The sequence below is a fragment of the Lucilia cuprina genome, chromosome 3 (genome assembly GCF_022045245.1).
Source record: "Lucilia cuprina isolate Lc7/37 chromosome 3, ASM2204524v1, whole genome shotgun sequence".
In the NCBI taxonomy this organism is placed as follows: domain Eukaryota; kingdom Metazoa; phylum Arthropoda; class Insecta; order Diptera; family Calliphoridae; genus Lucilia; species Lucilia cuprina.
In genome coordinates this window covers 62,509,502-62,526,627 of record NC_060951.1, presented here as the reverse complement: position 1 = coordinate 62,526,627, position 17,126 = coordinate 62,509,502, and the positions used below count along the sequence as shown (strand labels likewise).

The window sequence follows — 17,126 nt, the reverse complement described above, 5'->3', positions numbered from 1 at the left end:
CAAATAATAAAAAATTGTATAAACATTTGTAAAATGATATATTAAAAACAAAAAGAAATGAAAACTGTTTTATTACTGAATTCTATAGATAAATAGGATAGATAGATAGATAGATAGATAGATAGATAGATAGATAGATAGATAGATAGATAGATATAGATAGATAGATAGATAGATAGATAGATAGATAGATAGATAGATAGATAGTTAGATAAATAGATAGAAAGATAGCTAGATAGACAGATATATGGATGGATGGATAGGGCATCGATACATATATACGTTAAGTATCATCGGTTTATTCCAGATAATTCCATCGCAGTATTAGATGTAAGCATTACAAGCCAACAAAATTTGAAAAAAGGCAAAACCCTGAGACGAAGTAATAAAAACAAAGACGGTACAACATTGCCAAGATGTCGTTATTTTTAAAATGTTGTATGCCACCAGAAAGTTCATCTTTAAAATAAAGCTTAACATTTGACATAACTTATTTCTTCTTTGAGAGATATCTTTACATTTCTGAGGAAAGATTTAGTTAGTAACTAACTGTTAGTTAGTTTGAAAGAAGGATGTACATACATCAAATCCAAAGAAATACACCTAGGCCTCTATCGGGCGTGTTGTGCGCTCCTCAACCAGTCCCTCAGGTGAGAATCGAACCCACCAACTCCGGTCTAACAGACTAGAACACTAACCTTCCAGAGTCCACAGGACAGATTTGGATGCAGGGCAATTCTTTCGAAATGATTACGTGTCGACGACTTAAATTCTTCTTATTACGGATATGTATTTTTTTTTAGAAAATTTCTAAAGTTGAGAAAATAGTCATATTTATTTGTATTAAAAATGTGCGTAATAAACCTAAAATAAATTATTAATATCTTTTTGAATACTAAAAAGAAAACAAACACACATCTCTGTTAATATTAAAATGTATATTTAAATATACATATTTTTAGCTTAATCAAAATATATATTTATACATATATTTTACTTTAGATAAAACAATTATTTATACAAAAGAATTAAACACAGAGTACTTTTAATATACACTAATCTAATGTCAACAATTATTTTCATTAACTTAATGCTCATCTTCATCATTAGCTATACTCTTAACATTACCCTCAGTATCGAATACAGCACGTTTGCTTCGCTTTGCATTATCATTTTGATATGAACTATTGTAATCATCCGCGGCTCTTTTTCTTAATGTATCCACGTCTTCTTCAGCTGTAGAGGCCCATTCAAGCACAATACGTCTACCGTATAAATGAGTACTTTGGCTTAAAGCATCGTAGGCCTTTTTAGCATCACTTTTTGTGACGAAATCAACAAAACCAAAACCACGATGACAGTCTTCACCAGGTGTCATCTTTTTCGGCAAACGTATTGAACGTAACTCACCAAAAGCCCTAAAAGAATTCAGAAATAATAAAAAAACATTTTTATTAAGTAACAAATATTTACTCACTTGAAAAGGTCACGAACTTCATTAACTTTAGCTTGGAAAGGTATATTACGTACTAGCAATTTGGTACCAGTTTGTTTAGTTATCTCTACCTTTTTGCGTTGACCCTGATTTGTAATGGCAGATCTGTAAAAAATGTTAATATTAATGCATAAAAAGTAAAAATATATTAAAAAGGCTTACTTAAGTATACGATCACTGCGTTTGAGCTCCACTTGATTGCCCTCAATGTTGGTGAATTGCATATTCTTAAGAGCATATTCAGCTGTAGCAGATTTTTTAAATTGTATAAAACCATATCCGAGAGAAGAAAAGCTTTTGGGATTTTTAGGATCTTTACGTTTGGCAATTTCTACTGTATGTATGGGACCCAAAGATTTGAAGTGTTTGTATACAGCTTCTTGTTCCGTTTTAAAATTCAAATTTCTCAAGAAAAGAGTAGTATTGGGCTCAGGCAATTCATCACCATCATCTTCATTATCATCATTAGGAGCTTCTTCTTTTTGGTTTTCATTCATATTTTCTTTTGTTTCATTAGTTTCATCTGCCGTAGGTTCATTTTCAATTTTTGCTATTAAAGGTTCTCCCGACAGACTAGTGGTAAACGTATTTTCCGGTCCCCATTCCAAATACAAAGGTACATTTTTGAATTTACTATAAGCCAACTTTTTAAAGGCTTGTCTGGCTTCTGAAGGATCACAGTATTCAATAATGGCTGTGACGCCACTGGGTGGTAAAACTATTCTACCTATTGGTCCAAATTTACCGAAAATGGGTGTTAAATCTTGAACGCTGGTATCGGGTGGTAAATTTTTGGCTAAAATTATTGTTTTTGAACGTTTGGCATTCTGTGTATCAAAGGCATTTATGTGCACACCATTTTCCTCTAAAAACTTTTTCATTTCTACCACAATTTGTGTTTCTCCCAAAGCTACACGTACGGCAGCACTCGAACCACCCTCATCGGTATCCAAAATACGTTGTTTGGTGGTGTCAAACTTTTTCGCTAAAATTTCTGCCACCGCATTTGCACCCAAGAACAAAGTATTCCAAGTCACTGAATTTTGGGCGTTTTTCTTTAATTTTAAAGCTTTTTTCTGTTTAAACGTTAGAGCACTATCATTTTCCTCATTTTGCTCTTCGTCAGCCTTACTGCTTTTGCCGGGTATTAAGTGTAATAGACGGCCGTGAAATGTAGTACCATCTAGCTTATTAAATGCTAGCACTGCATGTTCGGGCATCAAAAACGTTACCGTACCAAAACCTTTAATTTGTCTGGTTACCGTATCCACTGGTAAATTTAACTCGGCCACAGGACCATATTGTTCAAATAGTTTTTGTAAATCATCCTCACTTACAGTATAAGCCAAATTGCGAAAGAATATTTTACCCGACTCGGATATATCTTCTTCATTGTTTAAGCTTGATTCCTGTATTTTCCATTTTGAATTTTTGTCCGTCATGGCCTTTATTTCAGCGTCTCCTTTTCCCGCCTGTTTGGCCTTAGTAATTTTGTTTTTCTCCGTGAAATCGGAGAAAAATACTTGTTTCCCCTTAATGAAACTTTTGTTCTTCAACATAGCCTTGGTCATGTCCTTTTCGGTCTTGAAACCCACATAACAAAATCCATGTACTTTGGAAGGCAAACGCACCGAGTAAGGTTTTAAGGGTTTGAAAAATTTTATAATTTCCTGTCGTTTAGTTTTATAGGGGACATTATGGATTTTGATGGTAAATAAGTCAATGTTAGATTGTTTAGTTTTAGCTGAATTTTTTGTCGAATCTGAAGAAACCATTAAAGATTTCATATATTCCAAGTCACTTATAGGTTTTTCCGCCAATTTTGTATCCTCTTCTTCATCTTCATTTTGATTTTCCTCCTCTTCATCACTTTGTTCGTTCTCACCTTGATCTTCTTTGTCAGAATCTTCTTGCTGCTCTTTATTTTCACTCACTACTGCCTCTGCTGCATCATTTGCCCATAACGAGCGCTTGCTTTCGTGAGCCTTCATAAACTCTTGAAATTCAGGATCATCTTTGTGTTTACCTATAATTTCATCTAGCTTTGACTGGGCCTTTTCCTTTTTCTTATCTTCTAATGAGGCCTCCTTGATTTTTTTCGCCAAATCCATTTCTTTTTTATTATCTTTCGCATATTTACTCCACGACTGTGGTTTATCATCACTGCCCAAATTGGCACACATTTCAACGCGTATACGATTGGTCTGGATGCAGGTATTGTTGAAAAATTTAATGGCTTGTTGTGCCTCATCTTCCGTTTGATAGCCAATGAAGCAAAACTGTCGAAATTTTCCATCTGCAGTGTACTTTAGCTGCATATCAGTTATGGTGCCTTTAGAACCAAACAAATTTCGCAGTTTATCTTCAGTTATCTAAATAACATAGAAAACTTATAGAATTTTAAGAGATTTTGTGGAAAAATTTTACTTACGTTTTTAGGCAACTGTTTAACTATAATTCTCGACATGTTTATTTATTTTTAGTGTAAAATTTTATGATAAAAAACTTTAATTTTTAATAATGTGTTTAGAAAAACGTTCACAAATTACATTGTTTATGTACTAAAAACCCGATACACGTGAAACTTTTTTGAGATGCCACACCGTAGTTTTACGTGTGGTGAGTTTAGGCTTAACAGCTGTTTTAACTATTTGACAGGGTTGTATTCTCTGTTACCGGAGACGAAGCCTGTTGAAAATGGTTAACATCGGTCCATTATTTCACTTAACCCCCATACAACTGAACCGGAATAATAGTGCTTTTAAGTTCATAATTATGTTTAATTCGGTAACCTCAAATCTCCTAAACTAGAAAAGTTACAAAAACACTGAAAGCTTATCGTCGTTCATTTAAAAAAAAGCGGAAAGGTGTCCGGTAATTTTTCAAATTCGGCCCCTTTAGGGAATAAACGGGTAAAAACTGTAATTTGGTACTTCTTTTGCACACCATGTATCTTTTAAACCAGAGAACATTAAAAAAATATTTTGAATCCTTCATAACACGACGAACGTTTATTTATTTTTGGTACTTTTTTATGAAACAATTGTTTTTGCTTTATTAACTTTTACATATGAATACATAATAACGGGCTGCCAATACGATGTCGCAACTTTTTAGAACAGAATATTTATTTCGTTAATAGGGAGGAAAAAAGGGGTAAAAACAGGAAATTTGATTTTATTCAAGAAACACTAAATATGCTAATGGGGTGCAGTGTACACTTAATAAGGTAGCCTCGTCCGCACAGCTGATCATCAGCTTTTACAATCATATCTGTCAAAATTCCTGTTTGTTTACATAGAAAAAAAATCGCAAAAGGTGTAAAAATTTTAAAAAGTGAAGAAAATTATGGTTTTAAAGGAGTTTTCTAGGTCAATCGTGATTAAATGTCTTTGTTATCCTTCTCTCTTGATAAAAAAAGAAAATCTTTAGCTCCGGCATACGTTCCAAATCAGTTTCAACTATTTTTAACACGACCAATCACTTTTCACAAAAAACACGTTTAATTCGGAAAATTGGTCTTCCCAATAGATATAGTTATGATTTTCAGACATTCAACGTTTAATTTATATAATATATTAATATTAATAGTTAAAAATTTAAATAATTGCTAAAAACTCATATTTTTATTGTGTTTATTTGTTGCTTTTTCATTCTACACACACAGCTTTTTTTGACAGATGGGATTATTCTACAATAACAAATCGCCTGTTGTTTTTGTATTGTTGTATTTGTTGTAGCGACGAGGCTACCTTATTAAGTGTACACTGATGGGGTGTTTTTCAAAACACCGGTACCAAGTGATATTTTTTGGTACTTTTTCATTCTCCAACTGGTACTTTTTGAGTTTTCTATGATATTGAAATCGAAACATGAAATTGTTTATCTGGAAAACCATTGTAGTTAGAATGATCACAATCGTTAAGTTTCTTATTTATATTGTTTTTAGGATAGCACAGCACACTGGGTATAGCTAGTAAATAAACAATTTTTATTGTTTTGTTTTTACGTTATTGATCATTTTCTTAATGCAAAATTTTGTAGAAACTGATTTTCTGCAAGATGTTTTATATGGAGGATATAGTTAAATATCGGCTGATCCTCGTAAAACTTGGAGAAAGGATTTGTTTTTAATTTGTTTAGACTTGGATAGTATAAGGAAAATAAACAACTAGTTCCAGTTGTAATAGTGTTTAATGTAATGACACCAATTACAGTTGCTTTGTTTGCAGGTTTGTTGTAAGGTCGCCTATAGAAAATTACTTTAATGTGCATAATTAACATAAAAATGTCAGCGTAACAATAACAATGATCGAATTTTATATCAATCGAAATCTCTTTGGCCATAATTAACCCTCATTTAAGGTCACCTTCAATAATTGATTTTATCGTTTTTACGGACTTAATAACAACATAATATAAGTTTTGTTGAAACGAAAATATGTCTACCAAATGGTATGACAATAGAACCATAATTTACCCTTAACCCATATGATATCTTCTTCAAAAAAATACCTACTTCTGTTTGTATTTATTCAAATTGATAAGAAAAACTTTTTTGTTTGTTATTTATTTTTCGTTTATTTCAAATATATAACTACACATGTGTATTAACATCCATCTTCACACAATGGATGCTTAAAACAATCTACATTTATTTTTTTTTTATTTATTTTTGTAATTCTCATTTTTACCAAATTGTCGTTTTTATACATTAATCGGAATTTTCTTTAACTCTATAATAATGGAGTAGAAGTTGAGAAGGGTGATGCCTTTTTTTATCTAGATTTTCTAATATATTATTGCCAGTGTTGTGTTCTTTTGAAAATTATTCGAGTTTCTTATTAACTTAAATTTTTAATAGAGAAAAATGTCTCACAAAAATAGTCCTTTGAACTACCAAAAAGAACTTACATATATACTTCACTTTAAAGCAATTTTGTTTGTAATGAGATTTTTTGGGATTCAAGCAAGGATTTTTTGATTATTTTATACAAAAGTTCAGTTTTACATATAAAAGATATTTCTAATTTTAATATTCTAACATTTTGGTATATTATTATAGTTAATATTTATTACTTTTTTTTAGTTTTATTTTCTTTTCATTATGCCTACTTATTAAAATTAATATAAAACTAAAAGTTTAAATAAATTAAATCATACGAAAAATGATAGATATAAAGGTTAGCTAGTAGTATAAGTTTTTAGGAATTGAAAACTAATAAAAATATAAAAAAAAGGGGAAATTATTTTTATTTACAAAAGTGTTTCTCTTTAATTTTTTGTAAAAAAAAAACGAAATTAAGTGAGAGAAAGTAAAAAAAAGGTTCAATATGAGCTTAAATACTTTCAAATTAAATTGAGTAGTTAAGGAATACTGTCTGTCTAATTATCTTCTACGGTAGTTAGTTAGTCTAACCTTTTTATCTGTCATCTTAATCACGGCATAACACGACATACATCGCACTATTTATTATACATTAACAATGATTTGCCGACTAATAAAAATGCTGATAATTCGTATGGTATATGTTGTTGTTTTTGTTGTACCCAGGAATAGGTAGTTAGTAAACTTATGTTGTCCATATGATGAGTAAACCTTATGCTACGATGCTATTAAGAGACGTTTGCTGCTTGGATTTGTATTGGAATCATTTGTATCTGGCAGTTCATAGGCAACTCCTCCCCATTGTAGTTTATAGGTGCGAGTGCGCCATCTTATGGCTGGATTCCATAAGGCGTGCAAAAACAAATAGGGGCCACTTAACTCGCGAAACAGCCAACCAATAACGAATTCGAATTTATGAAACGGCAACGAACCATTCTGAACAATCGACAGCAGCAGCCAGTCCGATAGAAACCATGTTAGAATGTGTACCAAGTAAAATACCAAAGGATCCCATTTAAAAATGAGAGAAGCCGACCAAGAGGCCAATGCCCCCAGTACCATGCATTCGGATAAAGGCTCCAGTAGTATAGTTGTGGGTACCATGGCCACCCGAAGTTTGGCCCAACGAATAAGACGCGCCTGAAAACTACTAATATCACAAAAGCCACTGTTTTGTAAAGCAGGCTGGTTGCTAATGCGCATTTTCCACCCTTGTTCTGTAATGGCTTTGGCAATAAAAAAGTCCTCGGCCAAATAGCAGCCGAAAGTTTTTAATCCTCCCAAATAGTCGATGACAGACTTGCGCAGAAGGCAGGACATTCCCGTGTGACAATTGATGCCCAACAAATCGGCCGATAAGTATATTCTTGATTGTACAGTGCCAAAGAAAATCTTTTCAAATGTGGCTGCGAAACCTTCACGATCACACGTAAAAGGCATCTGGTGCACTAATGCATATTTCTCACCCATATTATGCACCATATCCAACAAGGTATCATTTTTCATTTTGATGCCACTATCGGAGATCATAACAAATTCATATTTGGCAGCTTCATAACCGGGTTGCATGTTATTAATTTTGGGATTCACACCCACATTTGAGGCACCCAAAAATAACGAAGCCTCCACTGTGGGATACTTCGAAATTAGGCTCTCTACTAATTTCACCGCAGGATCTGATTTATCTTCTATGCAGAATAACAGTTCATAAACAGGATAATCCATGGTAAAGAAGGTCTCTAGATTATGCTCCAAATTGGGATCAACGCCCATTAGAGGCTTTATAATTGAAACACCCGGTAGTGGTGTCTCATTTGGAAACATGCACGACTTTTTATGCAGTTTAAATTTGCCATAACATATAGCCATTAGATGTACACACCAGGTACCGCACCAAAACAACAAAAAGAATATCGCAAATCCAAACACAGGTGTTGGTATAGATGACATTGTTTCTTTCACTGCGTAAAATTTGTTGTTTTGTATTCAGCTCGACTCGGCTCTGTTTAGTATTTAAATATGCTTAATTATTTAATGAATCACTGCACTGTACACGGTCTTATGATAATTGTGATAATTCTTCTTGCATTTACTTCCTTTATCTGTATTTTTTTCTTTTCTTGGCGTTGTCACTTGGACGACAATACATAATACTTGTCGAGCATAGTCATTATTATGTATATTTAAATATTTACACTTTACAAATATTTCATGTTTTTTATTATTTTATTTTGTTAATAAATTGAAACAAATTAAAAGAAAAAAAGAAAAAATCTATTATTTTTGCAAATCTTTTAACCACAAATAGTGTTCTGCGCCGACAAATATTAACGACGTAAGAGGTTGACACTAAAATGTCGACGGCGGCTTAGAATCGACTGTAAGCCGGCGAAGTTTTCATCTACGTTTAATTTTTAAATTTACAACAATTTTAAATAAAAGCGGAATGCGAGAGATTAAAAAATGGGATTTTGGAAACAAATATTGTAGACCAGAGTAGGAAATTTTGTATTTCTCTTGTTTTACAACTCATTTTCACGAGATTTATTTTTAAACTACAGACCTATCACAGAATTCCATTTAGATCGAAAGTGGAACTATTTTCGTACTTTTTCTTCTTTAGAAAAAGAAAAATTGTTTAGTTTTTAAAGTGCAATTGTTTCAAAATTTGTTAGGAGACCAAATCTTTAATAATATAAAAAATTTCTATAAATATATTTTAACTTTTTTTGTAAAAAAATAAACATAAATATTATGATGTATAAAAATATTTTAATAAGTGTAGTATTGTAATTATTGATAAGAAATATACGAAAAGTATTTCTCAAAATAACGGAAATTTTTAAAAATATATGTGTAAACAGTAATAACAAACTCACTGAGTACGATGAAAAATATATGCAGCTGATTAAATAGCTACCACCTTACATAAATTCGCCTTGTGTCAGCTGATTAACAAATATTTTTTTCTGACAAACCAGTAGTAAGAAAATAATACGAAAAACGAGAGGAATAAAAACAGAAATTATATATAACATCTGGAGGAGTTAGAAAATATTCAAAATTTTTATACATAAATTCTTTATAATAAAAATAAAATTTTAGTATAAAATATAAGTTAAACTAATAATACTAAAGTGTAAGACGCTAATTGGAAATATTTGAATTTCGATCATATAAAAAAAGTACAAAATCAGAATGTCATATACTTTATTACGAAGTCTTCAATACAGTGGAGGAACAGTTTTGCGCAATGCTACTGCTGTATGTTGTCTAAATACAAATACTCCTTTGACCTTGTATCTGCTAAAGGTACAACCAAATAATTATTGTATTGTAGCACAATATTCCAGACGGAGCGATTCTAAAAACCTTGAAAGCGCTTTCAAGGTTGTCAAATCAAAAGTTCGTGTTGAAGGTAGGCCAAATATTTAACAGACACACATCCACAAAAACAAAACCAAAAATAGCATAAAAATAAAAATAACACGCATTGGTTTGTTTTTACAAAAAATATCTATCTATACATGATAAAAACAATTATCACAACCCGCCTGATATGATTTGACAAAAAATTGTTTTTGTTTGTTTTTGCTTGAGAGTGTGTGCAAGTGTATGTTTTGTATTAGTTTATTTAGTTATTTTCGTATGATGTAAATTGTTAATTATATTACATGAATACATACATACAATACAACAATATCTGTATACTAATGTTCTCAAGGCAATTCAGACTTTTTGGGCGGAGAGTGTGGGCCAAATTGGGAATTACTCTCACCGCGCGGCAACCGTTTTTATTTCCCCAACGCCGTAGGACCTGCTTGGCAAGGAGCCTCTACCACAATAACTTTGGAGGTGCCCTTAGAATCACTGGTTGATTTCGATGGCAAAGTAAGTAAAAGGGCATTAACAAATTGAATTATGTAATTTTTTCATTTCTCTTTTTCTTTTAAAGAACTCTGAGAAGAAGCCCATGCTAAAATTCAGTGTAAATGAATGTCCCTCATTGATTAAAAAATCCCTGCATGAATTATTTCCAGCACCCGAAGTGGTATCTAGTGACAAATTAGCTCTAATGACATTACGTTTCAATGGTGATAGCGAGATAGGAGCAAGAAAAGTAAGTAGTACTATACATGTACATACATTCATATGTATAACAATTTCCGTATTGTCATTGCTTTTTAGCAATTTATGTATCTAATAATTTATGAAATTTTTATTTGGAAAATACATACTTTAGGCGTTTTAGTTAAGATATTGCGCAGTGGTTTCTTATTTTTGATATTGATTTTTCAACAAAATTATTTAGTTTATTGTTTGTGAATGTTTTAAAATAATTTTAAAACATACTTCTAAAGATAGAAGCAACAATATGAACACTTAAAACGAATAACACTAGTGAATTTAATTAAACATACACTTGTCGCGCACAAAACATTAATAAATGACCTTTCACTATAGGAATTAAGATCTAGAGGTCAGTTTGAATTTTAGACATGTAAAGAATATGAAATGGCAATATACAGTAGATAATGTTAAAATAATTTTACTTTAATTTTTAACTTTTAGTTTGTATTAGCTGCCCGTGAAATCACTGCCCGCTTAAGACTCCATGGATATTGGGCAGATTTTATGAATCCATTCAGTGGTAAACCCTTTTATTCTTGGTCCAGTGGTAAAAATCTATATAAAATCGATAAACGTTTTCGTGGTCTCAACATGAAACTAAATAAACACAATGAATGTGTTGTTATCAGTTCCGATGCCGAAGATAATGCAGAAAATGCATTTTCTGGTTCCATTTATAGCAATGCTCCATCAGAGTTTGCGCAGCTAAAGTCATTGCTTGATACACAAGTTTAGCGACAGACACTGTTCCTAAACACGTGGACTAATCATATACTACCAAATGATTTACCTCCTAATTTTAAAATTTTTGTTGATATTGTTATAGTCAAATAAATTAATTGTTTTATTTTTAGTTAAAAAATTGTATTAGATAAACATCAATACTGTAAATTACTATTTAATTAATGTGTGTTTTATTATTCCAAAGTTTCTTTACCACAGTGACGTTCTATTTCTTTAAGTTTATTTATTAATAATTGCAATTCCTCGGTATTACATACAAACTCAACAATAGTTTCTCTTTCGCCTCCCTTTTGTTTATAACGTCCCAAATTGATATGAAATCCCACCTCTTTGCTGCTATGATCTGATGTAGATGACTTGACGTCGGCCACTATTCGCCATTGCACATCTGTTATATGAGGAAATGAGTGACCCACCTGCAGCTGGCGTAAATACAATTGTTTACGTTGTTCCTCATACGTACGTGTTAATTCTTCAATTACTGCCGCATTTAAATGTTGTTCTTCCATAAGTTGTCGAACGGCCATAACATCTAGACTGTGTTTTATAGCCAAACTGTATAGAGTCACAATGGCATATTCACTTTGCTTTGCCTTGCTACTGTTAGTTGCATATATTTCTGGTACTGGTGGTATAGCTAATCAAGATACCAAATTACAAAAACTATTTAGTATCGTATGAGATATGTATACACAACTTACTGGCTTCTGGATGTAATGTTAGTTTAACACTATTGGAAATAATCTTTTTTGTGGTATCTAATGGTATAGTTGTTCCCAAGTGGCTAAGGCCTTCAATAACCAAATTTGATAAAGTTATGAGTACTTTGCTTGGAACACTCATTTTTATTGCAGTGCATTTTAGAGAAGGTCGCCAAATAATATTTTTTTCGATAACAAAAACATTAAATCAAATATTGCGATAATTTTTAAATATAGAGTTACCAGATGATTTTTATCTTCTCTGTTTATCTGGGGATATAATTATATTTCTAAATCAACGTGGCTGAATAAATTTCTTAAGCTGCATAGCCTCACGTCAAAATTTTGTTCAAAATTTGTGTAAGTGTTGTTTGTACTTCTCCTGCTTCAATAACTGCTGGTATATATTACTAACACTTTAAGACGAAATATTCCATGTGGCCACACATGTCGTGAGTATCGAGTATTAATTTAATTTATTTAAATTGAACTGCTATTATATGAAAATGCATTAAAATGTAACTCTTAGAAAAATAAGTCAATGTAAAAAATATGTATCTAAAAGATTGATTACTGGTCTCAATTAGAAATCATGCTTCATTCAATAAATATTTGATAGTTGTAAAAGTACCTTAAGACTTTATATGAATTAGCCATTGCATATCCAATATATTAAATTATATCGGTAAATTATAGGAAATACTTTAATTTGTAAAAATATCAACTAAAACAATTTTTTTCCAGTTTTCGCTGGGTTAATAATAAATTCTGATTATGATAAATACTCAATAGGAATTAGATGTTTGTCTTCTCTAGATAAAGAAATAACATTACATCTGGCATCTTTACTAGTTTGTTTATGTTTTGAATTTTTTTTTAGTTTTCATCTGCACGTGTTCTCATTCATAATTTCTGCTTATTTCTCGTCTGTACAAACATGTTTTCAAAACGCGTTAAATTAAATGATGAAAAAAAAGAAAGTGAGTCTATAGAAAACAATGAAACACATACGATACAAGCACGTCTAGTATCGGATACTGGAGAAGAGGCAGGACCACCCATCGATTTGCCAGCAGGAGTTACTGTTGAACAATTGGGGCTTATCTGCAATGCATTGCTGAAAAACGAAGAAGCAACACCGTATTTGTTCTTTGTAGGCGATGATGAAATTAAAAAGACACTTGACCAAACATTAGATCTTAAAACTGTCGATACTGAAAATGTTATTAGTATTGTCTATCAGCCACAATCGGTGTTCAAAGTGCGCCCGGTTACACGTTGCACCAGTTCCATGCCTGGTCATGCCGAGGCTGTAATTTCGATATTGTTTAGTCCGGATGGTGCACATTTGGCTAGTGGTTCCGGTGATACGACGGTAAGACTTTGGGATTTAAATACAGAAACTCCACATTTTACCTGTACAGGACACAAGCAATGGGTCATGTGTGTAGCATGGTCACCGGATGGTAAAAAACTAGCCAGTGCATGCAAAGCTGGTAATATTATTCTTTGGGATCCCGAAACTGGCAAACAAGTGGGTCGTACTCTGACAGGCCATAAAAAGTGGATAAATTGCTTAAGCTGGGAACCCTACCATAAAAATCCCAATTGTCGTAAACTGGCTAGTGCGGGAAGTGATGGTGATTGTCGTGTCTGGGATACGGTATTGGGTCAATGTATTATGGTAATAGCAGGCAAGTATATACACTAATAAAAAGTTTTATTAATTATTATTAACTTTTGTATTACTTTTGTTTGTAGGTCATACCGCTGCTGTCACAGCTGTACGTTGGGGAGGTGCTGGTTTAATATATACTTCATCCAAAGATCGTACAGTTAAAATTTGGCGTGCATCAGATGGCATATTATGCAGAACCTTTACTGGTCATGCACATTGGGTTAATAACATTGCACTTAACACAGACTATGTGTTACGTACAGGACCTTTTCATCCTGTACAAGATAGAAATAAAAAGTATGCCGATTTAAGCAGTAAGTTTTAGCAAACATTAACTAACATTTAGCTGTTGTAATATGAAAACTTAACACGTCTTCGCAGAAGAGAAATTACAAGAAATGGCTTTGCAGCGTTACAAACAAGTCTGTCCGGATGATATTGAATCCCTAGTATCGTGCTCAGATGATTACACATTATATTTATGGGTATCGAATCAAAACAAATGTATTCAACGTATGACGGGTCATCAAAATGTTGTCAATGATGTTAAATATTCACCAGATGTTAAATTGATTGCATCAGCTTCGTTTGATAAATCCGTTCGTTTGTGGCGTGCCAAAGATGGTCAATATTTGAATACATTCAGAGGTCATGTTCAAGCTGTATACACATTAGCATGGTCGGCGGATTCCCGTTTAATTGTTAGTGGCAGTAAAGATTCAACTTTAAAAGGTAAGTGTTAACAAACATTGAGGAAACATAGGGGTAAAAAAGTGAAAGCTAAATGTGGAATGAATAGACCCGATTTGAACATTTGAAAAATGTAGTTTGATATATAATGATAGATATGCAATAGAACTCTTTGCATTTCACTAAAACTTGCTATTTTTTTGTTTTTAGTATGGAGTGTTCAAACGAAGAAACTTGCTCAAGAATTACCTGGTCATGCTGATGAAGTCTTTGGAGTAGATTGGGCTCCTGATGGTTCTAAAGTAGCTTCTGGCGGAAAGGACAAAGTAATCAAATTGTAAGTTTGAAATATACTGTCAAAAGAAATGCAAATATAAAATTTATTTTATATTTTTTACTTATTTACAGATGGGCTTATTAATAATGTTAATAAAATTAAAAAAAAATAATAAAAATGCATATTTTCTTTTTGGATAAACAACAGAAACATCATAGGATAGGTTTTAAACTTATATAGGTTTTAAAATTATAAATCTCTATACTTTAAGGCATTAATTTCATTGCTTAAAAGTTTTTGCTCTTCCTCACTGTTTGCAAAATATTGTTCAGGCACAGCGGAGTTGGATTGTAGTGAACGTTTAGCTGCCAGAAAACCAAAAGCTATACTATCATTGATGGTTAAACCTCGTAGTAAACCAGTTATAAAGCCACTTGATAAACTATCGCCGGCACCCGAAACATTTACAATATTTTCAATAGAGGGGGCAGCATAAAAACGGGTAGAAAATTTAGTTGATGGGTAATTTATATAGGCTCCCGTTGATGGTTCAAACATTTTCTGTTCAAAACTATTGCCACGTAAATTAACCAAGACACCATGAGCACCCAAAGTCACGACAATGCAATCGAATTTATTTTCAATCAACTTTAATAAATTCTGGCATTCGGCGACTAGTTGCTCTTGGGATGACAAAGCATTATTTGGTAGCCAATTAATCTTTTTGCCGGTTATGGCTTCGACTATAGCTTTAAGTTCAAAAACATTGGGTGTAATCAAGCGTATTTGCTGTGTTAGTGTGGTGTCCAGCTCAAAAGGTTTTCCGGCTATTAACATATCGGTGGGCTCAAAAAACACTGGCTTATTGTACTGTAGCGACAATTCCAATATTGTTTCTATGGTATTTACGCTTAAATTGCTGTCTATTACCACTAAGGGTGTATGCTTGAATTGTTCTTCTTGTTGTCTTATCACCTTTGGTGTTAGAGATTTGTGTATTTCCATATTGGCTAAACACATCTTACAATTGCCGAATTTATCAAATATTATAGAACAAATAGAGGTAGTTTTTTCCTGATCAATAAGAATGCCCTGACGCATAGATTCTGGTATTAATTGTAACAAGCTTTGGCCCATGTGATCTTTACCTATAACCGAAACAAAACTAGCAGAACCGTTTAATTTATAAATGGCTTCGGCCAAATTACGACCTACCCCACCGCCCGATTCTTTTGCACTGGTACGATAGGTAGCGCCATTAAGATTTAAGGGTATATCATCCAACATAGTGAGGCAAAGATCCAACATTGAGGCACCAATTACTAAGGGGTTTCTTGATGTAGTTGATGTGTGTTCCGACGGTTGAGTATTTTTGTTAACAATGTTGCTTAATTCACAAGCAATTTTGGCAGCAACATGGGCATTGTTTTTAATTAAAGCCATATTCGCTTTAAGACTAGAACCGCCCGTAATTTTTGCAATAGCAGCCAATAGAAAAGGTGTAACTTCTTTTCCTTCCACTCCTTGGGCGGCAGCATCTGTGTAGGCTTGATCTATGGCGGCAGTAATTAAATCTTTATCGGCGGCATATTCAGCGGGTATGGGGACACCAATTAATATGCCCGATTGCAATTGTAGTTGATGCAAAGAATTTATAAGTTTAGCAGCTTCTAGGGGATTTTGTAAATTGTAGGGAGCTTTGCAACCACTATCACGAGTATAGAAATCGGGAAATTTGCCACCTTCGCTATTAAAGGCGGCCACACAGACACCTTGGGTCTCCAGATATTCCAATGTACGAGGTATATCCAATATGGATTTTACGCCACTACTCACCACCGTTACCGGAGTTCGTCCCAATTCTACTAAATCTGCCGAAACATCCATTGTGATATGACCATCGCGATGTACGCCTCCCACACCACCAGTGGCAAATATTTTTATACCCGCCATATGAGCAACAATCATCGTAGCGGCTACCGTCGTCCCACCACACTTTCCATTGGATATTACATAAGCTAGATCTCGGCGTGAGGACTTTATAACTTCAGATCTATCCATTTTTGCCAATTGGACAATATCATCTTTTGATAGGCCCACCTTGAGACGACCATCCATAAGGGCTATAGTGGCAGGAGTGGCACCAGACGATCTTACTATGTCCTCCACCTCAAAGGCTGTTTCTAAGTTTTGTGGGTAAGGCATGCCATGCGTTATAATAGTAGATTCCAAGGCCACTACCGGTTCTTGGTGATACAGGGCATTTTTAACAGTAGGATGAATATCAAGTAATTTGCGAAAACTCGACAAATTTCTTTGGAATGAGAGAATTTTAATAGTTTTTAAATGTTTTAAAATCATGATGGATTTTTGTAATTACTAAATTGTTTGCTAATAAAACAACAAAAACAATTGATAAACAAAAAATAAAAAAATACTTATCACAAAGCAAAATAAAAAGTAGACCATCATCATGTTTCTAAAATAGTATGAAGTAGCAAAATAAGCGTTTTAAATATTAT

General features: G+C 32.9%; 6 protein-coding genes across 7 annotated transcripts; 2 read left to right on the top strand and 4 right to left on the bottom strand.

The window, feature by feature from the left end:
• Positions 1-919: 919 nt before the first annotated feature.
• On the bottom strand, positions 920-4,130 carry LOC111682969 (probable RNA-binding protein 19). Its single transcript, XM_023444970.2, has 4 exons — positions 3,927-4,130; positions 1,658-3,867; positions 1,478-1,600; positions 920-1,418 (listed from the first exon to the last, which is right to left on the bottom strand). The coding sequence occupies exons 1-4, from the start codon at positions 3,960-3,962 to the stop codon at positions 1,088-1,090; spliced, it is 2,700 nt and encodes an 899-aa protein (XP_023300738.2). The 5' UTR covers positions 3,963-4,130; the 3' UTR covers positions 920-1,087.
• Positions 4,131-6,163: 2,033 nt separating this feature from the next.
• Positions 6,164-8,715, bottom strand: LOC111682984 (ceramide glucosyltransferase). The gene has a single exon (XM_023444988.2). The coding sequence runs from the start codon at positions 8,331-8,333 to the stop codon at positions 7,101-7,103; it is 1,233 nt and encodes a 410-aa protein (XP_023300756.2). The 5' UTR covers positions 8,334-8,715; the 3' UTR covers positions 6,164-7,100.
• A 653-nt stretch (positions 8,716-9,368) lies between these two features.
• On the top strand, positions 9,369-11,416 carry LOC111682979. Of its 2 annotated transcripts, none has more exons than XM_023444982.2 (4): positions 9,369-9,801; positions 10,117-10,274; positions 10,339-10,503; positions 10,956-11,416. In XM_023444982.2, the coding sequence occupies exons 1-4, from the start codon at positions 9,582-9,584 to the stop codon at positions 11,247-11,249; spliced, it is 837 nt and encodes a 278-aa protein (XP_023300750.1). In that variant the 5' UTR covers positions 9,369-9,581; the 3' UTR covers positions 11,250-11,416. The 2 variants fall into 2 exon arrangements, with proteins under 2 accessions (XP_023300750.1, XP_023300749.1); XM_023444981.2 differs by having other exon boundaries at positions 10,108-10,274.
• Positions 11,332-12,148, bottom strand: LOC111682980 (COMM domain-containing protein 3). Its single transcript, XM_023444983.2, has 2 exons — positions 11,960-12,148; positions 11,332-11,895 (listed from the first exon to the last, which is right to left on the bottom strand). The coding sequence occupies exons 1-2, from the start codon at positions 12,099-12,101 to the stop codon at positions 11,432-11,434; spliced, it is 606 nt and encodes a 201-aa protein (XP_023300751.2). The 5' UTR covers positions 12,102-12,148; the 3' UTR covers positions 11,332-11,431.
• Positions 12,149-12,845: 697 nt separating this feature from the next.
• LOC111682966 (protein Notchless) lies at positions 12,846-14,782 on the top strand. The gene is made up of 5 exons (XM_023444968.2): positions 12,846-13,653; positions 13,721-13,951; positions 14,019-14,369; positions 14,538-14,664; positions 14,736-14,782. The coding sequence occupies exons 1-5, from the start codon at positions 12,897-12,899 to the stop codon at positions 14,746-14,748; spliced, it is 1,479 nt and encodes a 492-aa protein (XP_023300736.2). The 5' UTR covers positions 12,846-12,896; the 3' UTR covers positions 14,749-14,782.
• On the bottom strand, positions 14,675-17,117 carry LOC111682985 (pseudouridine-metabolizing bifunctional protein C1861.05). Its single transcript, XM_023444989.2, has one exon. It carries the CDS (start codon positions 16,963-16,965, stop codon positions 14,854-14,856), a length of 2,112 nt encoding a protein of 703 aa, XP_023300757.2. The 5' UTR covers positions 16,966-17,117; the 3' UTR covers positions 14,675-14,853.
• Between the last annotated feature and the right edge of the window lie 9 nt (positions 17,118-17,126).